Genomic DNA, 22,530 nt, shown 5'->3' on the forward strand with positions numbered 1-22,530 from the left:
ATCAGAAACTGAAGTCCATAGAAGTCAGATCATAAGTGAGAGTTTCAAAGTGTGTTTGACCCTGTGTATATGGATGGCAAGGCAACCCAGATTTGGGAAGTACTAAGGAATCACTGGGGAAATCTCTAGAGACTGTCAAAGTCAGCTACACTCTTCCCTTCTCCTTTGAATTTGTGAAATTCCTTTTCATTCAATCCTGATGTCATGTTGAGTCATAAAAAAGAAGTGTTCTTCAGTACACCACATTTCTGGAGGCCCTTCAGCCAGTCTCTGTTAGTCATTACTATACTCATGGGCTCTGGGCCAGCGCCATTCACACTTTCCCCCTGTTCTGTGGCAGACGGACTGTTTGCCTCTAATCCTTGTGTTCTTTCTCCCCTACCTCTCTAAAACCCTTCTCTGAGGGAGGAATAGCTTATAGCTTTGAGGATAATATAGCTTTAAGGAAACTTTTGGCAGATGCGGATGTCCTAACATCTGGGCAGTGTTAACAGAATCCCGGAGGCCCGGACAGACGAGCCACTCGTTCTAGGAATGTTAAAATAGAAGTTTTTCCAACTGATGAGAGGAGCAGAGAGGAAGGAGAAAAAGAAGAGAGCACCAAAAATCTATAAAACAGGTAAGATCTGCTGCTTAACCCTCCACACTATACTACTTCATTTCACAACCATGGGGGTTAATGAGACCCAGGACATGAGCAACATGACTGGTGGTGGGGGCTTCTTTTATGAAACTGGATCATATCCTGCTTGCCATTTGAGTCATGACCTGGCTGCCGATACAGGTTCCCACTACCTTCCCAGCCCCGGCCCCCAGCAGCCGTGGCAGGCTCCGAGAGTTAGGTTTTCAGTCTTAGATCAGGGGAGGAGGCAGGCGGGGAAGCAGTCACAGATGCAGAGTAGTGGGTCTAAAAAGGACAGCCCCTGCTCCAGAACCAAGGAATTGGATTGAGAATGCCTATGTGACAAGGGTCAGTGATGAGTTTATCTAGCTGTTCATTTTCCTTGATCTCTCTTTAATCTCTCTTTTCTTGTCCTTTTGTTTATTCTTTCTGCTTTTATCTCTTTCCTTCAACCCTGGCAGATTTTTTTTTTCTTTCTAGCTTCCTTCCCACACCTTTCCACTTTCCTTGCCTCCTTCACTTGTTCTCAATTTTGTTTTCTATCCTGCTTCCTCTCCAGTCTCTGGACAAAATCTGAAGCCAAGTAGCAATAAATTGGAAAATGAATTTTTGCCATTCTTGGACTTCTCATGTCCCTTAGGGACTCTGGCCAGAATCTGCCATCTTTTTGTTTCTCCGTTTCTGGGACTGACTCCTCCCCTGAGCATTGCATTTCATTGAGAGCATGTTGGGTAAATGGGTGTTTGCTGAAAAGTTCAGTGGCCTATTTATACCAATGGGCAGCAAGTTTTAACACTGTCCTGTATGAAGTATTTGCCTACTGGGAACCACAAAACTCTCATCCCATTAGAGTGAGGACAGGACAGGAAGTGAGAGGGCAACTGAAGCTTGCTTACCCTCTCCTCACGTACCTCAATAGGTTTTTCCCAACCTCACTGACCTCCTGCTGCCTCAGCAGAATAAAACTAGAAGGTTAGGCTGGACATGAAAGCCAAAAGCCACTACCAAACCACTAAGTCTCAAAATCCAAAGCTAAGAAAAGAGCCAGGCTATAGTTAATGGCCTAAGAGACTAGAAACAGGAAACATCTAGTTCTGTCTAATATGAAGTCGGGCATAAATAATATCTAATATATATTGATTGCTTTCCCTATGTGCCAGGCAATAATCTATTATATAGGTAGATATTATTATTATTCCCATTTTATAGGTAAGGAAACTGAGGCTCAGAGAAGTTAAGGAAGTTGTCCAAGACCCCATAGCTAACATGGACAGAATTGGATACATAAACAGATCTGTGTGACTCCAGAGTTCAAGCTCTTGGTCCATACACGCTAATGCTTTCCCAGACCAGTGGCTAGGAAATACTAGTTAAATGGATGAAACCATCAATTGGCAGATTTTAGATCACAGAATTCCCTCTTGGTTCTGTATGACTTTATGTTGGCCCTTTCCTGATCTTGATTCCTCCATGTCCCTCTCTATAACTTGGGCAATGAAACGTTTGCATCTGATCTTACCAGGGTTAATTGAGAATTGACTGTTTTATGTCATCCTCCTCCTGGGAGGAAAAGATTTCAGAAATAACTAATAGAATCTTGTTATTCTGTAAAACGGAAGATCCATACAAAGGGGACAATATAACCGGCATTCAATAATTTAAAAATTTCTCTTCTTCCTCACAGATCCTGCATTTCTGCTTCTTCTCACTTTTGAAAGTTCCCTGTTGGCTGATTTCTGAAAGATATTTTCCTTTTCCCTGGTACTTCTGGCCACATTTCTCTATCTTATTCTCCCTAACCTCCTTTTATCCTAACTCCTTTCAAGGATGGCCGGTCAATTAACCCAAAGAGGAGCCCTATGTATCCTGCTCTTCCTCACTCCAGCAGTGACACCAACATGGTATGCAGGTAAGTGAAAGACCTGTTGGCCATTATTTCCAAGGAAGGCAGGACCCAGACTCAGTCCTGGAGAAGGGGGAATTAGACTGCAGTAAGAGACACTGAAATTAAATAAATAACTATTTGCAACAACAAAGACGGTTAATCATTGCAACTGGCTACCAAGGGAGGCTTTGGAGGCAAACAAGAGATGTTTGAAAACAGGCTACATCAGCACAAAAATGAGAAAGTTGGACAACATGGTATTTGAAGCCATTGTCTTACTTGCCTCTGCACTCTCTCCTTTTTCCCTTCTCTCTCTCTCCCTCCCTCTCTCTCTAGACCTTACTTATAGGACAAGACTTTTATGGTCCCTTTCTGCCAAAGATGTTAATGACAATACAGATCAATTCACTTAAACAGGAATTCTTTGGTCTCTTCTGGCTCATTTCTTACTTCAGAAGGGATGGAGATTTCTGGATTCTTGAATGTGTCATCCTTTGCCCCTAGGAGCTGAAGAGAACAGACTCAGTGAGGAGAGGGAAAGGGGGAAGGGGAGAAATGAAGGATGGATAACGAGGTGGCAGACAGAGGTTTTTGTTGGGGCCCAAATGGCATTTCAAGTGCTAAGAATATTCTGTGGCCTGCAGTGTCTGCCCTCTTGGGGGCTGGGAGGAGTAGGCGAAGGAGTTAGACCCAACCAATAGAGTAAGGAAAATATCCAGAGATGAATAAATAACAAACTGCTTCAATCACAGCCACAGTCATTGCAGCTAAAATTTTCCACATGCCCTTAGCTCCTGGTGGAGGCCTTTGGCAGTAACTCTGTTTGTCTGAAACAGCTGCACCAAGCTTTCAAACAAATATGCAAACTTCTTCCCCTCTTTGGCTTAACCTGGCTTTGTAGGAAGTGAAGCACAAGGGCTGATGCTGAGATAAAGAAATTCAAGTCAAGCCCGTGGCAGAGTACACACTGTTTGGGGTTAAAGAACCCCCAGGTCTCCAGGAGATAATATGTGTAGCTGCCCTTGCCAAACTCCCTCTAGCTTCAGTTCAAATACCTAAGACCAAAATCCAGCTAAAGGCCAGAGAACTAGGGAGTAGAGATTAAATGGCTCAAGGCCCAATTTTGGACACCTGTAAGAAACCTCATGCAGGACAAGGGCCTTTACCTAAGCTATTGGAGTCTTGAGGACAGAGCAGTTTAAAACAAACAAACAAAAACTTAGTCTCATTCAAAGCTTTCTAAGAGCTGCTTGCAAGGGTGGCACTCTCCACTTCCATAACAATCATGAGGTTCCTTCTGAGGAGCCCAGGTTGGTGAGGTCTCTCACAGCCCTACAAACTTACTAATTCTGTCTTCTTCTGTTCTTAGAAGGCTAGCTACATGATGGGAGAAATTTAGAAATATGTTTATAATCCTCCCTTACATCAACTAGCTCAGCTATCTGAGCTTTCTCTACTCATTTGTCCCTTCATTCATTCAACAACTACTTACTGACCACTCTGTGCATCCAACATTGTTTATTCTTAGCTATAGCTTTGTCCTCAAATAGGAATGACACAAGGAAAGGAGCCAAGTGTGGATTCAGGACTAATCAGAAAAAGGATCCAGGAATAATCAGCAGGTGTTGGGAAGAGTTAAGAATATTGATAAAGTGAACAGTGGGTTATAAAGTGTGGATTGGCATATCTATGTAGTTCAGGAAGTTGTCAGATTATATTTATTACCATAAGCCAAGCATTAGTGTGGATCTTAAAATAGTTTTCAACTATTAGTTACATTTCCAACCATACCTTTGTGAAGGGCAGTGCTTAGAGGGTCTGGCAATAGGTACTATGGAATTTGGAGGGACCCAGTAACAGACCACACAGTAATCTCTGACTGATGCAAAGGAATTGAGGAATGCTGCCCAAACCTCTCTTCTCCAGTACTGAAAAGGAGTAAGCGGATAGAACAAAGTGGGGAGGGTGCCCCTCTGTTTTCTTATATATCACCTCGGTATCTTAATATTTGCAAAATAAAGTACCCCAAGAAAGGCAAAGAGAGGAAATGGAAAGGCTTAAACTGGTATGGTGGCCTAAGCCCATTCCTATCACGATGCAAACGTGGCCCTAGTCCAGCTACCTCTGCACCCTGCTGGAGACTAGAATTATCTGACTGAGTCTTCCTCTCAGCTTTCCTACATCCCCTGTAATTCTGGAATGAGAGAAATTGCATTGTGGCCTTTGATCCCACACACAGGGTAAAAAAAGCTGGATTGCAAGAAAGAGCTTGGATTTTTTTCCTCTGCTGGATATTGTCTAAAGCTTTCTCCATCTGCCATCTTTAGCAGAGTATCTGAGTTTGGTATCAGGGGATCAAACCACCCTGAGGTGGAAGGCCCACTCTGCTCCTTCCTAGCTGGGAGAACTTGGGCTACTCCCTTAACTCCTCTGAGCCTGTTTCTTCATCTGTATATCAGAGAACAATAAGAGTGTCTACCTCACTGAAATGTAAGAGTGACATAATACAATAACACATGCAATGGGCTGAACACAGAATACAAGTAAGTACGTGCTGAGTGACGTTAGCAGTGGTGTTGGTACTGCTGCTGTTGTTGCTACTGCTATCAAGCCATAGGCTTCTGACACTTCTGTTTGCTCTTCTGGTAAACAGAGGCTTCCTCCCTGCTGGACATTTCTTCACAAGTGAACACTGGAACAAGAGTGCTGGGACTAATCCTTTAGGGAATCACACACATCTGGTCTCCTGTTTACAGAAGCTGTGAGGCTTTGAGGCTAATACTAAACTGAAACAGCTGACAGGAATTCCATGCCCCACAAAGAACCCTCCCATGTGGGAAGAGAGCGAGCAAGGGAGAGGAAGCCTAAGGAGAAATATAAGAAAGCCAAGAAAGGAACCGAACTGGGAAAACAGAAAAAAAAAATAATAAAGGAAAAGAAAAAATGAACTCGTTCCTCTGGAATGAAGGCAAACCAAGAAGACATGATTTCATAAGGCAAACTTTCAGTTTGATTCATTCCCTTGTTCATCAAGTTGGAATGGTTTCCCAACACCCCCCACCACCCAGTCTTGGCTTGTGGGGAATGGAGGAGCTTCATCATCTAGTCCTCTGCTCCACTCTTTAGTGCAGAGAGCCCGTGTCTCTTTCCAGAGAGGAGGCAGACAAGCTTGTGGTCTGAGTGTTTACACAGGCCAAAGGGCTCCAGCACTAAAACCCAGCGCTGTCCTGAAAGCACACCTTCTCCTGGAAATGAGGAATTGTTTTCTGACACTGACATGGCTGGTTGCTCTATTCGCATGCATTCATTAGGGCTCAGAGAGGCTGGAAACAGAGCTTCCTGAAACTTCACTCCGGAAAGGACTAAGTTGTATTCCAATTAGTTTGTATTCATGACTGATTTCCTGCCGTCTGGTGGAACACACTGTTTAGTCTGCCAGACAGCCACAGACCTGCCCCCACAGGGTCTGGGCCACTTAACAGAATGGGGGTGGATTGGGAATGTTCACCAGCTCAGCAGCTCCCTGCTAAAGCTTCTGATAATTAGGGGAACAGGGAATTTCTCCAAAGGACTCTGCCTTCTGTTTTCCTACAGACCAGGACAAACTGCTCGAGGCATGAAACTATGCTCATTCCCACTTGCCTTTTGAACCCTCCCTTGGCTTTGGCATGCCACCCCTAGCAATGGCAACCAGGTGGCAAAAGGGTGGTGCCCTGTGGGCTAGTGGGAGGTTGAGGAATTGTTTATCTCTGGGGACCATGAGCAGGCCTATCACTAGTGGGGAGACTCTTACTCAGACTAATTTTTTCCTCCTACCTGGGATGACAGCCTATCCTCAGAGCTTGGTCAACAGTATCTCAGCAAGACCTTGTATTGTATGTTGCATCAAGGAAACGGGTCAATTATAGTCCAGATTGTGGGATTGAAGGTTAGTTGAGAAGTTCATTTTTTTTCTTTTGAATGGAAGCTTTTTGTGCTACCAGAAAGTCACTCCCACCCCCACAACCAGGAGTTCACCTTCTATGCACCTGAGATGCTGAGATTTACATACAATAGTTCTGCTGCCTTACAAGGCAGAATTTTCCCCCACTAAATATCCACCTGGCTCCCTCCCTATAGAGTGCTACGTCCTCAGGAAGGGACCACATTGGATAGGGGAAGACTTGGGAAGGACTTGAGTGAGAAATTAGTATGTCATCTTGGTATTATCTTCTTCACTGTAGGTTCAGGCTACTACCCAGATGAAAGCTACAATGAAGTATATGCTGAAGAGGTCCCACAGGCCCCTGCCCTAGACTACCGAGGTAAACCTCCCTGCTTCTCAGGCTCAGGAAGGGCCTTTTCTAGCCTGAGATGTAGACCCTCCCTGAAGCATGCTCATCCAGCTTGGCTCATATGTGCCAAAACTGCTGCTCAGGGAATCAGACTGTGATTTCCAATCATGACCTTGGTTACTGACTTGCTGTATGACCTTACCCCTTTAGCACTAAGGTTACCCATCTATCAGTAAGTATTGACTGAATACCTGCTATATGCCTGATCCTGTTCAGGGTAAACCTGTGGATGATACAAAAATCTAAGGTAAGGTTTTGTCCTCCTGAAGGAGCTTATATTCTGCTGGGGGCAGGATGGGGGTGGGAGATGGGTGAGAGGGAAATAAAATTAGCACATGTAGGGCTAGTAAGTGTGAAACTAGTGGTAGCAGTAAATGTGAATAAGGCTTAAGAAAAAGAAGTCAGGGAAAGGATCTTGAAAGATGATATTTAGATTAGGCCTTGCATGATGGGTGGATTTTTGAGAACTAGAGAGGGAGGGGAGGGCACTCAGCAAAGCAGTTGGCTGGAGATATAGAGGTAAGAACAAAGCAACCAGAGGAAGGAGCTAAGAAGAAACCAGCCTGGCAGGAGGAGATGGGATGTGGAGGAAGTAGGAGAAAATCGGAGAAGGACAAACATTATATGTTCTCATTCATTTGGGGAATATAAATAATAGTGAAAGGGAATAGAAGGGAAGGGAGAAGAAATGGGTAGGAAATATCAGAAAGGGAGACAGAACATAAAGACTGCTAACTCTGGGAAACAAACTAGGGGTGGTGGAAGGGGAGGAGGGTGGGGGGTGGGGGTGAATGGGTGACGGGCACTGAGGGGGGCACTTGACGGGATGAGCACTTGGTGTTATTCTGTATGTTGGCAAATTGAACGCCAATAAAAAATAAATTTATTATATATATAGAGAGAGAGAGAGAGAGTGAGACAAAAATTAGGAAAAGCTCCATGATCTAGGAACCCTTCTTAGTTCAGGCAGGAAAAGTATCTGTGAAGAATGCCAACTAGGGAGGGACTCCTGCATTAGAAAGGAAGTAAGACCAGGTGATATCTAGTATCTCTTCCATTTCTAAGATTCTTTGCTTTCCAAGCCATGCATTCCCTTCCATTCATTATTCAATAAATATTTGAGTACCTACTATGTACCCCCTCTGAAATATTTATTTCTCATATGGACCACTTATTTGGCATTCATTATGTACTGCCCTTTTGGTTTACTTTTTGTTAATCTCAGCAAAATTGTTACCTGGTGGGTTTTTTTTTTTTTGTATCGTTTTTTATTGGAGTTTGATTTGCCAACATATAGCATAACACCCAGTGCTCATCCCGTCAAGTGCCCCCCTCAGTGACCATCACCCAGTCCCCCAACCTCCCACCCACCTCCCCTTCCACTACCCCTTGTTCGTTTCACAGAGTTAGGAGTCTTTCATGTTCTGTTACCCTCACTGATATTTCCCACTCATTTTCTCTCCTGTCTCCTTTATTCCCTTTCACTAATTTTTATATTCCCCAAATGAATGAGACCATATAATGTTTGTCCTTTTCTGATTGATTTATTTCACTCAGCATAATACCCTCCAGTTCCATCCACGTTGAAGCAAATGGTGGATATTCATCATTTCTAATGGCTGAGTAATATTCCATTGTATACATAGACCACATCTTCTTTATCCATTCTTCTTTCGATGGACACCGAGGCTACCTCCGCAGTTTGGCTATTGTGGACATTGCTGCTATAAACATTGGGGTGCAGGTTAACAGAAAGAGCCATATATGATACCCCTGGAGAGCTATGTAAAAAGTAGTGCTCAAGAAATGTTTACTGGCTGGTTGGCACCCTGGGAGCAGAAGCCAGATTGTAGGGAACTGTAAATGGGAAAAGTGGATAGGAAAAAGCAACAGATGCAGAAGATTCTTTCAGAGGGTCCAGCAGCCCTATGATGAATATTAACCTGCCTAATTGGTTGTTTTTAAATGTTATAAAGCCCCTTAGAAAAACATAAGTGACATGGTGGCCTTTGGCCTTGAGGTCAAGTGTCTCATGGCTCTTTTTGGAACTTGGTCTCAGGACATTAATTGAGTGAGGTTATCACTGTTGAGTGGGGAGGGGTGGCTGGGAAAGTACAACCTGAGATCCCAGTCTCCCTTGTAAAATCTTTGTGTTTTTACAATAGCTCTGCAATTCTGGTGCTTGAGACTTTCTATTAAAAAAAAAGTCTGTCAGCAGTGTGTTGTTGCTTGAAGCAAAATGAGCTGGTGGCTCAAACCCAGATGCTTATTTAGGGAATATCATTCCCAGGGCTAGATATATTTTGCACATGCAATTTCATATAATTCTCAGAACAGCGCTTTGAAACTGGCATATTATCCCCATTTTACAGATCAGGAAACTTAGAGAAGGTAAATTCAGAGAGTTGCAGAGCTCTGAGGTGGCAGAGCAGGAATTTAAACCCAGGTCGGTCTGTCTGACTGCAAAGCCACACTCATTCCATCTCTTTCATCAAAAATGTAACCCATCTTTTAAAAAAAGAAAAAAGAAAAAGAAAAAGAGTGAACTAGTAAAAGCCAGATCATGATTTTAGAGCAAGGTAACCATGTAGTTTGGTGCCATTTTCACTGATCTTGAACTTTTTTATCCCCTAATCCTGACTCCTGGCATGGAGTCAGAAACCCTTCTCTGAGGTATGCCCTCAGTCTTCTGGAGGCACTGCTTTCCCAGCATATTGCTTTGGCCCCGGGCAAGCTGGTAACTCTGTCTGGGTTATCTGAAGATAATCACAGACAAGGCCCTTTCACCTCTGTTGCCAGCACTTTGTTTTCTTATAATCCCCCCAAAAGAGATAGGCAGACAGCTGCACAGAGAAGAGGACACGGGTCTGAGTTTCAAGTCCCAGCCCCTCCACCTTCTCACAATTTCACCCTGGACAAACATATTGTGTGCCAGTCGTTGTGCTATGTATTTTATAAATGTTATTTTATTAAAATAAATTGCATGCTTGCTATGTAGTGATATGGAAAGATCTCTAAAACACATTAAGTTTATTTTTAAAAGCATTCGTGGAAACAGCATAATATACTACTCTGTGTTAAAAGGAGGGGGTAAAAGGAATCTATAGCAAAATTTGCTTTATATGCATAAAGAAACAATAGTGGTTCTTTATGGGGGTACTAAGAGGGGTGGACATGGGAGCAGAGGTGGGACAGAAACTTTTCACCGTGTAACTTTTTATACTTTTTGTGTTTCAAATCATGTGGCTGTGTCACCTATTCAAAAACGTAAATGTATGCTTCAAAATAGCAACCTAACATGCTGCAGTGGTAGATACTGTGATTAGAAAAAATATGGGTTTTGGAACTAGGCAAAGCTTTTCAAATCCCAGCTCTGCTCCTTCCTTGCTGAGGGATTCGAGGGCAAGTTACTTCCCCATTGGCAAAATAGAGACAAACACCTACCTACCTCACAGGGCTGTTGGAAACTATATGAAATGAGGGATGTGAAAATTTTTAAAAATGTTCAAGCATTATGCCCAGCACATGGTAGCTACTCAGTAACAGCTAACACATTTCCCACCAGACATTTTTACCAAGCAATATTTAGCCACATTCTTAGTTTCAGTTTTCCAAGAGCATTCTTTGGGTACAGTTGTTCAACCAAGTGTAAATCTTCATAACTGTACTGTCACCTCTCCTGTATGTCTTCATCTACTCCACAATAATGGTGTGAAAAGCATTGTCACATGCCTCACTTCCATATAGTGTAGCCACCAGTTACCTTGCTCTACCAGTCTGGTAACTATACCCAAAGAGGAAATGAGGTCAATCTTGAATTACTTGTTCTTGAGGGCACCTGGATATAACTACTTCTCTTTCTAACTGCTCATAAGCCTGTGTTTAAATATTCTAGAAGCCTTTGCTATCAGTGCTGTCAGCCTCACCAGGCTGTAGTTCCCAGAGGTTGCCTTCTTTCTTCTGGGGAATGTACAACACTGTGACCATGGTCAATAAGCATACTTGAAATTTGCTAGAAGACTACATCTTAAGTGTGGTCACTACAGAAAAAAAAAGGTAACCATGTGAAATTATGGATGTGTTAATCGACTTGATTGCAGTAACCATTTCCCAATGTATATGTATATTAAAACATCACAATGTACACCTTAAATATATATGATTTTATTCGTCTATTGTATCCTTAATAAAGCTGGGGCAAAAACTAAATTGGAATAGTGTTTTTGCTCTTTTCCAGCCTTCCAATGTGTTTTCTCTATGCTAAGATTCCTCTGGGCCAGCAAATTTGAACTTATTTGCAATAACTAGGCCCTCTCTTACCATCTCTGCATTTATCCTGAGCTTTATATTTCCCTTTACTACACTTGCTCAATCCATTCATTCCAATCAGATGTATATTTTCCTTGATAGAATATAGGTGAGCAAGAGAATGGGAGTGATCGTTGGGGTCCCAGTCTCCCATGTAAAATCGTGTTGTTTCCACCACCCCTTGTGGTGACAGGTACTGAAGGGGGGCACTTGATGGGATGAGCACTGGGTGTTATGCTATATGTTGGCAAATTGAACTCCAATAAAAAATATACAAAAAAAGGAAAGAAACTTTTGCCACATATAATCAATAAAACAGGTGTTATATAAAAAAAATAAAATCGTTGTGACATATAATCAGCAGCTCTGCAAGTATAGTATTTATGAGACTTTCTGTAATTTGGAGATGGTGCTCCAGATGGCAGTCATGTATCACAGGAACAGGCTCAAAACTAACACTGGAAGCCACAAGCATGTTGTTGCTTAAAGGATAGTTTTCCCAATATCTTCTGTCTTCATTCACCAGCTGCCCTCAAGCAGAGGTTCCTAGCTTTTCTCTGTTCCTTTAGCTCCTGATGCCCTTTAAAAAAAAAAACCCTCTTTTTGTCTGTTAGGATTTGGGAACCGAATGAGCTCTTATGGGGCTTTAGCCTTTCCAACCCCAGGCTAAAAGATCTGTGTCATCCTATGTATGCCATCCTTGGGCATGTGGCCTCTGCCTGTTTATATGTGCTCCTTTAAAATCTGAACCTCTTGGGGAAGCCTGGGTGGCTCAGTGGCTGAGCATCTGCCTTCAGCTCAGGGCATGATCCCGGGATCCAGGATTGAGTCCCGCATGGGGCTCCTTTCGGGGAGCCTGCTTCTCCCTCTGCCTGTGTCTCTGCCTCTCTCTCTCTCTCTCTCTCTCTCATAAATAAAGAAAATCTTAAAAAAGATTCTGAACCCCCTGAAGAGTCATTTATTTTTGTGTAGCCAATGAGACGTCTTTCTAATGTCTTTATTACTTAAAGGGCTCTATTACCTTTTGTGCTCAGTACTGAACTGGGATCTTACTTTCATTCCTAAGCAGCCTTCTTTGGTATCACGTTCCCTTCCTCTCTCTAGCTTATACATTTATGTTATACATTTTTTAGTCATTTTAAATTCCCATACTGTAAAATTCATTCTTTTTGGGGTACAGTTCTATGAGGTTTGACAAATGCATATAGTCAGGTAACCACTACCACAGTTCCCTCACCTCAGAAATTGCCCCGGGATACACCTTTGAAGTTGTCCCCAATCTTTTCTCCTGTTCTCTGGCAACCCCTGATCTGTCCCTATATTTTCGCCTAATCCAGAATGTCACATAAATGGAATCCTACAGTATGCAGACTTTTGAATCTGGCTTCTTTCACTTCACAAACTGCATTGGAGATTCATCCATGCTCTTGCATGTGTCAGCACTTCCTACTTTGGAATGGATAAACCACAGTTAGTTTAACCATTCAGCCACAGGACATTTGAATTGCTTCTAGCTTTTGTTAATTATGAATTAAGATATTTTAAACATTTGTCTGCAGCATTTTGTATGAACACAGGTTTTCATTTCACGTGGGTAAATACATAAAGTGGGATTGCAGAGGCGTGCAGGAAGTGTGTATTTACCTTTACAAGGAACTACCAAAATATTTTCCAAAGTGGCAGTATCATTTTGTATTTGCCTCTGCAAGGTATGAGAGTTCCAGTTTCTCTCCATCCTCACCAACACTTGATATATTTTTTAAGCTTAGACATCCTAATGGGTGTATAATGGTATCTTATGGTGGTTTTAATTTGCATTTCTCTACTGACTAATGATGCTGAACATCTTTTTATGTATTTATTTGCTTGTCAGTATATATATCCTCTTCAGTGATATGTCTGTTCATGTCTTTTGCCCATGTTCTAACTGGATTGTTTGCTTTTTTACTGTTGAGTTTCGAGAGTTCTTCATATATTGCAGCTACCTGTCCTTTGTCAGATATGTGGTTTGCAAGTATTTTCTCCCAGTCTGTGATTTTTTTCCCCATCTATTATAGTGCTTTTCGCAGAACAAAAATGTTAAATGTTGACAAGGTTAAATTTTGTGGTGTTTTTCTTTCATGAATTGAGTTTTTGGTGTCATGTTTAAGATGTCTTTGTTTAGTGCTAGATCCCAGAGATTTTTCACCTATGTTTTTTTTCCTCAAAGTTTTGTAATTATTTTTAAGGATTTATTTATTTTATTTTTATTTTTTTTATTTTATCTGAGAGAGAGAGAGAGAGACCAAGATGGCAAAAGAGAGGGAGAAGCAGTCTCCCTGTGGGGATCCCAATGTAGGGCTCCATCCCAGAACCCCAAGATCATGACCTGAACCATAGGCAGATGCTTAACCAACTGAGCCACCCAGGCGCCCTTGTAATTTTATTTTTTACATTTGAGCCCATGATCCATTTTGAGTTAATTTTCATATAAGTTATAAAATTTAGGCTGAAGTTTTGTTTTATTTTGTCTTGTTTTGTTTGCCTTTGGAAGTTCAATTACTCCAGCCCCATTTGTTCAAAAGGCTAACTTTCCTCCATTGAATTGCTTTTGCACCTTTGTCAAAAATCATTTTGATAGATATACTTGTATGGATTTACTTCCTGGGCTCTCGTTCTGTTCCATTGATCTATGTGTCTGTCTTTTCAGCAATACCGCACTGTCTTGATTACTGTATGCCTAGCTTACTTTTCTTCTATTGCTACAGTCCCCCGATGGTGTTATACATTAAATATCCAGGATGGAGAAGCCACATGCTACTCTCCAAGGGGAGGGAATTATCACAGCAGTTTGGGTACTCGTTGTGAGTTCTCCTGTGACCGGGGCTTTCGACTGATTGGACGAAGGTCGGTGCAATGCCTGTCAAGCCGCCGTTGGTCTGGAACTGCCTACTGCAGGCGTAAGTGGTATGTGTGCATGTACTGACGTATGTGTGTGAGAGAGGCCAGCGATCCAGTCAGCCACTTGAGGGTATATGCTTGGAGGTGTTACTGTGCCCTCTGTCAAGTGCAAATTGAGAATTTTCCACAGGTGCCCTGCAGGCCCTTTCTCTATCCTAACATTCTAGCTCCTTTCCTCTCCCTTTGGTTATTGCCCAAGAAATGGCATTTAAGTAACAACCAGCCCTTCTGACTCAGAGGACCCAGGAGTACGTATAAATTTTGGGCCTGGGGCCTATGTGAACCTAGGCTTTTCTCTGGAGCTCTCAAGGATGTGTGTGGTCTCAGATTTTTTCCTACTCATGGTAAACTGCTGTACTCCTTGCCCTAAGGCCTTAGAAGGCCTTGGCATTGAAGGTTTGACACATCTGCTATTTTTCATTCTCTTCTGAAAGTCAAGAAGAATCCCTAAGGCTAGAATGTGGGAATACTAATACACACATTCTAAATCATGTCACCGTCAGCTCCCAAATCCCTACCTCTTATTCAAGCTCTACAGCCTACCCATGTTTAGCAGCTGAGTGTTGTCTATCCATATGTCCATCGCTGAATGCCATTTACAAATGGACATCCAAAAAAAAAAAAAAAACAAATGGACATCCATGTGTGAGGGACCCCTATTGGTCTCCTCAGGAGCTCACTCAATTCCTTAATTACTCCCAGGCTGTTTATAGACTAATGGGGTAGAAATGCAAATATGTGCACGTGAATGCAGTGAAAGTGGTTGCATAGCAATGAGCATTTAGAGAGAAATGGGACTGATCAGAGAAAATGCGGTGGAGGAAAAGGGGAAGCTTGATAGCCAGAAAGAAGGAAACCACTCCATGCCTCTATGTGATTATAAGTAATTTGTTTTAGGACTTAGATCCCATCATTTCCAAAATGAATGTGAATTGGGCTTACAAAACTAAAATAAAATGTCTATACATGAACCTAAAATCAGTTAAAAGAATGGAGACATACATATTTCCAGGTGCTTAGAATGAGTTAATTACTATGTTAGAACACTGAATCCGGCTTTGTCCTTCCTTATTAGAGATAATACTAAGAAAACAGATTCATCTGAAAAGACTAACCTTTTTCCTTGGCCCTGATTTCAAGGAAGTTCTTTTTCTATAGGTCTTGTGGTGTCTAAAGCACATGGATTCCAGGCACTGAGCTGACTTGTATTCTTACCCAGATATAAGATGAGCCTGCTTCTGCATGAAAGTGAGCCTCAGCTGAGGGGTGCTGTGGTCACACCAAAATTATATTCAAAGGGGAGCTTTGAATTTGCTAAAGAGCATCTAGGATTTGAGGAACAAGATATGAAAACAGCTCCTGGGGCCCTAAATGAACCCAGAGGTTTATATGCATTGTCTCTTAATCTGCACAACAATCCTGTGGAATATCCACATTTTACTGATGAAAACACTGAGACAGAGATGAGGTGATTTGCTCAGGTCACAGAACTAGTAAGAGGTGGAGCTGGGATCCAAACTTGGGTGTGATTCTGAGGCCCATGCACTTGGACAAGTAATTTACCTCTTTAAGACCTCTCCCCTCCAAGAGCATTGCTGTGTTTTAAAATATGAAAATAAAAAGGCAATTGGGCACAAGAATATAAGGACAGTTTAGGGTAGGGTTTTCTGTATTTTCTGCTGTCTCTGATATGGTTATCCCTGTGCTAGATGCCCAGGCATCACCTCCAGATAGTCCCACAGGCCACTGAGCTTGCCGCTTGGTTCTCTCTTAGAGGTGAGATGCCACGCACTGCCATTCATCACTAGTGGCACTTACACCTGCACAAACGGGATGCTTCTTGACTCCCGCTGTGACTACAGATGTTCCAGTGGCTACCACTTGGAAGGTGACCGCAGCCGAATCTGCATGGAAGATGGGCGATGGAGTGGAGGCGAACCTGTATGTGTAGGTAAATGGCGGTCCTTCCCATTTGTCCTTCTACAAAGAGCCATCCTGGCATTATAGCCACAGAGGATGTGGAGTTCTCACCACAGAAAGCATTCCTGTTCGCCATGAAGGTGGCACCCAGGGCACAAGCTTAACAAAGTGATCACTTCTGGAGCTGGGCTTCCTTCCCTGGTTTCATTGAGCGTCTTGAACCGAGTACACCTTTTATTTACCCAGTAGTGTGGTACTGCTTCTCTGAGTTCCCTCCAGGGAAGGTCGGGGGCCCATGAGATAGCACTTGATTTCTGACCTTGGCAGACATAGATCCCCCCAAGATCCGTTGTCCCCACTCACGTGAGAAGATGGCAGAGCCGGAGAAACTGACTGCTCGAGTATATTGGGATCCACCCTTGGTGAAAGATTCTGCTGATGGTACTATCACCAGGTGAGTAATGGATTCCCCTTATACCTCCCCACAGTTTTTCAGGCTGCCCACACCCAACTGCACAGGCTGCTGCCACAGTGGTGATGTGCTCCAGACCCCAGTTCTAAGAGTCTCTTTCCTCAGTGGCTGTCTTACCTGGTCCCATGCAGGGTGACACTTCGGGGCCCTGAACCAGGCTCTCACTTTCCCGAAGGAGAGCATGTGATTCGTTACACTGCCTACGACCGAGCCTATAACCGAGCCAGCTGCAAGTTCATTGTGAAAGTACAAGGTCAGAAAGAAGTCTTCCATTTCTATATTGTTCATTATTCGTGCTCTGCCCTGACCCTCTACATGCCCACCACAACCCTCCCCACTCTGTGCCTGAAACAGAGGCCTATTTTATATTGGGAGAGGGGGAAAAATTTCACTTACACGGGGCTGTTCAGGAAGCTGCATTACATGTACATACATGTTTCAGGAACCTTGACTCCCCAAGAAGACTTTCTCATTCTAAATCTATTTTTTAAAAGATTTTTATTTATTCATGAGAAACATCCAGAGAGAGAGAGAGAAACAGAGGTATAGGCAGAGGGAGAAACAGGCTCCATGCAGGGAGCCTGATGTGGGACTCGATCCCCAGGACTCCAGCATCACACCCTGAGCTGGAAGGCAGACGCTTAACCGCTAAGCCACCCAGGCATCCCTCTCATTCTAAATCTAGATAAAATTCATGATGATACTCTGCATTTGTTTCTTTTCTTAGTTTTCCAATTATCAACTCTAAGCAGCCTTCATTCTCTTTCACCTCTGCTGAAATTGGTGGTGTTGGCTGTCTGATTCTTCCTTTTTGTGTCGTAGTGTATTGTTTTGATTTTTTTCACTATAAAAATAACTCATACTTGTCATTAAACATTTTGGAAATAAATATATAAAGGGGAAAAATCTATTACTCCATCATCCAGAGGCAATTATTGTTAATCTTCTGGTATTTTCCTCCCAGTCTTTTATCTACACATACTTTTTAAAAAATATATAGTTGAGATCATACTGTATATCCAATCTTAGATCACCCTTTTCACTTTCATTACAACACAAGTAGTTTTCTCATGCTTTTAAAAACTCTTCAGAAGTATTTTTAATGACAACATCATAACCTTCTAAGAATATATTTTGATTTGCTTAACAGTTCTACCACTTATGGGTATTTAAGTCTTCTCCAATTTATTTTTGATATTCAAATTAATTGTGTAAGGTGATCGTCTTCGTGCGGGGTATCCACAAAGTCTGAAAACAAACTTTTTTTTTTTTACAGATTGATAGTCTTTTTTATGATAATATGTATACTTACTTGCACCTCCAGATTTTAGGAACACCTTCGTGTGCATTTCAGATTTAATTCCTTAAGAGGAAAATTCTGGCTCTGCCCTTGGCCACTGGAAACAGAGAAGCCATTCATTCTGATCATCCTAGGTCTCCTGGTCTAAAAAACACAGCCCAGCCACCCTCTTAAACTTTTTTCCCTGGAAGAGATACCATAGCCCCTAACTTGAACTCCTTCCTGACAGTGAGACGCTGCCCAACTCTAAAACCACCACAGCATGGCTACCTCACCTGCACCTCAGCAGGGGACAACTATGGTGCCACCTGTGAATACCACTGTGATGGAGGTTATGAACGCCAAGGAACCCCCTCCCGGGTCTGCCAGTCCAGCCGCCAGTGGTCAGGATCACCACCCATCTGTGCTCGTGAGTGAAACCAGCGGCAGGGGGAGTGGACACAACTAATCAGGGCTACTTTGGAGGATCTGTCCTTATGGATGGCACAGGGGTCCAATAGCAATGTGTATGATGTGGGAATGGGGTTTTATGAGATGTGTTTATTCTAGGGGCTAATGTTCTCCCCAGAGAATACCCCTACCTGCCCCCCCCCACCAAGTAGAAGGGTTCAAAATCTCCAAGTGTTCTTTTAGAATTTCCCCCAAGGAAAGGAAAAAACAAACAAAAGGGTCAACATGAAAGACTAAAAGTCCTCAAAGTGTTGTTACTATGCTAGCATGAAGGATGAGCCCTACTCTGACCATATGCTTTTGCCCTAGCTATGAAGATTAACGTCAATGTCAACTCAGCTGCTGGCCTTCTGGATCAGTTCTATGAGAAACAGCGACTCCTCATCATCTCGGCTCCTGATCCCTCCAACCGATACTATAAAATGCAGATCTCTATGCTGCAGGTGAGACCCACACCCTCATCAGGGCTTAGCTCCTTTACTTACCCCCTAAGCCTACCCCATTATTCCCTTACCTCTTTCAAATCAAAGAGTTGCGCTTTCTGCAGCACAAACCTCATTTCCTCAAACTTTTTGTGGGCAACATTTGATCAGTTTTATGGTGGACAGATTTAGCACATTTTAAAAACTGCTATGTTTTTACTGAACCCAGGCAGTCTGACTCCAGGGTATGTGTTTTTAACCACCATAGTAGCAGAATAGAAGGAAAACTGTTGTGACATTTCAAAGGAAAATGAGGGAATTACATGACTATTTTTAACATATTAAGAGTTACCTAGCCAAAGCCACTTGTGGGGGAGGGAGAGGTAGATGAGACACAACAGATATATCCACTGGGTTTTAGGAAAAGGTTTCTGAAGAGAATTCAGGGTATACGGACAGGACTAAGAGAAATGGCTCTGAGGAGCTGCAAGGGACTAGATACCCAGGTAAGAGACAATGCTACTTAGGAGGATTTCTACAGGTTAAATCTTAGAAATTGCTAAATCAATATTCAGAAGCCCATGATGGCAGCAGCTTTATTAAAGGGATGACCCTGAGTGTCCATACCAAAAAAAAAAAAAAAAAAACCTAATTCCTCCAGCAACCCCATCTTCCTGCCCCCTGCCAAAGAAAGGGCAGACAAAGACAATACCTCAGCTTGAACAGAAAGCAAAAACAAGAACAGGAACCAGCCAGTAAGGACAGTGATTCTGAGGGTAGGTTATGGACTAGAGGAGTAGCCCAAAGATTCAACAAGGAGTTGGGCACAGGGAGCCTTTACTGTTGCTTTAAGCCTCACTCTAGGTAACTGGCTTAGAGGCGACCCTGCAACTGATGAAGAGCCAGGGTAAGGTTCCAGGGTGTCCTGCCCAGTGTGAGGAAGGCAACAGAGGGTAATAAAGAGAGAGCAGTGGCACTACTTTGGAGAAATCCTGGAGACTGAGAGAGGGCCCTGGCCATGTCACCTAGTGGTTAGGAGCATACACTTGGGCGGTATCAGCCCTCAGTTTGAATCTTGGCTCAGGATATTATTGTCCTGCAAATTTAGGCAAAGTTACTTTGTCCCCCTACAGAATAAGAATGATCCTATCTTGACCACTAACCTATCTTGTTAGTGGCGTTATAAGGATTAGCTTATTCCTGCAAAGCATTAGGTATATGTGTTCCATAAACAAGAGCCATTATAATCATATCACCACAGCCATCTGTTAAGAACCTATGTAGTTTAAACCCAATGCAATACTATACAAGGAGAGATTATATTCCTGCAATGCATCAGTTACATTTTGCTTCTCTACACCACATCGTGTGACAGGTTTGGTATGGTCTCATTAGAATAACAGAAATACTGTTAGGGCAAACGCTTTAGGAATGACAGAGGAAAGTGGTTGTTGAACCCCACGGTGTGATGGTTGGGGGAGAAGCCCCTCCTTTCCTACACTGCCTCAGTGTGGTCCCAGGAAGAATCAGTGAAGTAGCCTTAGATTTGAGTCTGAGAACCTATTCCACAAAACCTTTTCTTTTCTCCCAGCAATCCACTTGTGGACTGGACCTACGCCACATGACCATCATTGAACTGGTGGGGCAGCCACCTCAGGAGGTGGGGCGCATCCGGGAGCAACAGCTGTCAGCCAACATCATCGAGGAGCTCAGGTCCAGGCTGGAGGCCACAGGGAAGGGGTGGGCAGCAACCCCAGGCAGGACACTGGCAACAGGAAGGTTGGGGGAAAGTCAACAGACACTACTGTCTTGAGGCATGCCTTGTGTTTGAATCCTTTGGATGCATTAGGTAAAACCAGAGAGTGGTAGAATATCAGACTTAAATGGGCAGAGGGAGCCTGTAAAAGACCAAGGACCAGGCTCGACCCCAAACTACCCGAAGACTGTGCTTTTATGAGGGACCTTAGGTGACTCCGAAGCACAGCAGGGCTGAGACACAGAACCCAAACATGACTCAGAGAAGAGAAGCCTCTGATTTCATCGCGCCATGGCCTCATCTCTTTTTCTTCAGTCTCCAAAGGAGCAAAAGGCATCTTTAGGCACTAAAATCTGAATCCTACTCCTCTGCCCCTGGGCAAGGAGAAGACTACAGGTGACAGGTGGTAGGAGTTGACTTTTCTCCTCATCTATCCATTATCAACCCCTTCAAATGCCTCCACGTACACTCAGTGCCAATAAAGCTATCATTGCTTTCTGTTCTATAAACAATACCTGCCTCTAGGGTTCAGTCCCAGTGGGGACATAGCCCCAGGTAGGGGAGAGACTGAGAAACATGCAGAGGAAGGAGATTGCGAACTTGCATCTACAGATAGAAGAGTTGACGGGGCAATATTAATCAACCTCAGGGCTGCCATGTACGGTTGTGCAGGTTATGTTCAGCCCAACTCTAGAAGACACTAGTCACATATTCCCACGAGGGAAGCAGAGCCTGGTATTAACAAAGTTGCTCCATCTGGGGTAAGGATGGGACAGCTTAGCAGAGAGTTATATGCAAAGGGACAGCAAGACTACAGTCTGAGCAGAGAAAAACAAAGGGGCTTAAGATCAGTAGTAGAGGGGATGGGGACAAGAGACCAGGTAGGGAAGGATCTAGTCCATGGGTAGAACTGTGAAAAGTGAGAGGGTAGTAAAGCTTGGTGGGATGAAGCCCAGACAAGGTCTCACACCTCATGGGCTCCTTTCCTTAGGCAATTTCAGCGCCTCACTCCCTCCTACTTCAACATGGTGTTGATTGACAAGCAAGGAATTGACCGGGAACGCTACATGGAACCTGTCACCCCCGAGGAAATCTTTACATTCATTGATGACTATCTACTGAGCAACCAGGAGCTGATCCAGCGTCGGGAGCAAAGGGACATATGCGAGTGAACTGGAGCCAGGGCATGGATGGAGGTCAAGGGCAAAGTTCCCCTAGTCGGCTGAAACTGGGGCCTAATAAAAGGAGGAAATGGCTCCCCACGGTACTAGGGCTAGGACCCTGAGGTGGGTGAGATTCACCAATCCTGGGATATTCCCAGATGCCCTTTGTAGGGCTGTGTAATAGTTTCCCTAAGCAAGTTTCTGCTTTAAGTAGCACTCGAGGAGATAATAAGCTAGGCAAGGACTTAGGACAGGTCCTGGTCAATGGGCTCGGGGGTGAAAGTCTTTTCCCAACCGGAGGCCTCTGCGCAGCTCTCCAAAGTCTTCCAGATAAGTAAATTCTCAATTCATTCACTAACCCGCTGTGTTTTAAATGGTTCCTCCACCCTGAGGTGACAGCAGAGGGCAGCACTGTCACAACAGACGACTGGGACATTAAAGCAAGTGTAGCTGGTTTTCTCCCCCTACAGGTTAACTCTATCATTGGAGGTGGTGGGAGCTTGAAAATATCCTTGAACTTGTCATTTGTCCTTTTAGGGTATTGGGTTACAAATGTTATGTTAACCACTGCTTCATCTAAGAGTAAGGAATATGCTGCAACAGGAGGCAGCTTAAAGAAGAAGAATCAGGCCAGAGCACAATGTTTTGTCCTGGCCCCTCCAGCTGGCTCACAGGCAACAGCCTCTTCTTACTGAGCCTCCAGTTCCATAACAAAAGGCAGCCAGGGCAGTCCCTTCCTCAGGGAAGCCCCCAGCTCATGATCTAGGGAACCTGGAAACCACCACTCCAAGCCTCTGTAAAACTAGTGGAGAAGGTTAAAAAAAAAAAAGGTATTCTTCCCATGCTGCTTAGAACCTTCTTTTACACTCATGGAATGCAGGGTCATGGTTAAGACTAAGCAGCTTTTCTCCTTCAGCTTGGCCTAGGGGATCACCAGTGGAAAATTAAGGGAGAGAAG

At 43.5% G+C, this 22,530-nt stretch overlaps 1 protein-coding gene across 2 annotated transcripts; it reads left to right on the forward strand.

Moving 5' to 3' along the window:
- The first annotated feature begins 261 nt into the window (after positions 1-261).
- On the forward strand, positions 262-21,930 carry SRPX2 (sushi repeat containing protein X-linked 2). Of its 2 annotated transcripts, XM_026006571.2 has the most exons (11): positions 262-619; positions 2,449-2,531; positions 6,731-6,811; positions 13,897-14,088; positions 15,864-16,040; positions 16,337-16,463; positions 16,613-16,734; positions 18,011-18,190; positions 18,541-18,674; positions 20,245-20,366; positions 21,401-21,930. In XM_026006571.2, the coding sequence occupies exons 2-11, from the start codon at positions 2,450-2,452 to the stop codon at positions 21,579-21,581; spliced, it is 1,398 nt and encodes a 465-aa protein (XP_025862356.1). In that variant the 5' UTR covers positions 262-619; position 2,449; the 3' UTR covers positions 21,582-21,930. The 2 variants fall into 2 exon arrangements, with proteins under 2 accessions (XP_025862356.1, XP_025862357.1); XM_026006572.2 differs by lacking the exon at positions 13,897-14,088.
- Positions 21,931-22,530: the final 600 nt, after the last annotated feature.

This window comes from Vulpes vulpes, chromosome X, assembly GCF_048418805.1.
Source record: "Vulpes vulpes isolate BD-2025 chromosome X, VulVul3, whole genome shotgun sequence".
Classification (NCBI taxonomy): domain Eukaryota; kingdom Metazoa; phylum Chordata; class Mammalia; order Carnivora; family Canidae; genus Vulpes; species Vulpes vulpes.

What these genes read in the sequence shown, in the direction of transcription:
- SRPX2 (XM_026006571.2), top strand. Translation starts at nt 2,450, where the DNA reads ATGGCCGGTCAATTAACCCAAAGAGGAGCCCTATGTATCCTGCTCTTC. An exon ending in CCCTGCCCTAGACTACCGAG is followed by an intron (nt 6,812 to 13,896) that starts GTAAACCTCCCT and finishes CTATTGCTACAG; the next exon opens with TCCCCCGATGGTGTTATACA. An exon ending in AGGCGAACCTGTATGTGTAG is followed by an intron (nt 16,041 to 16,336) that starts GTAAATGGCGGT and finishes TGACCTTGGCAG; the next exon opens with ACATAGATCCCCCCAAGATC.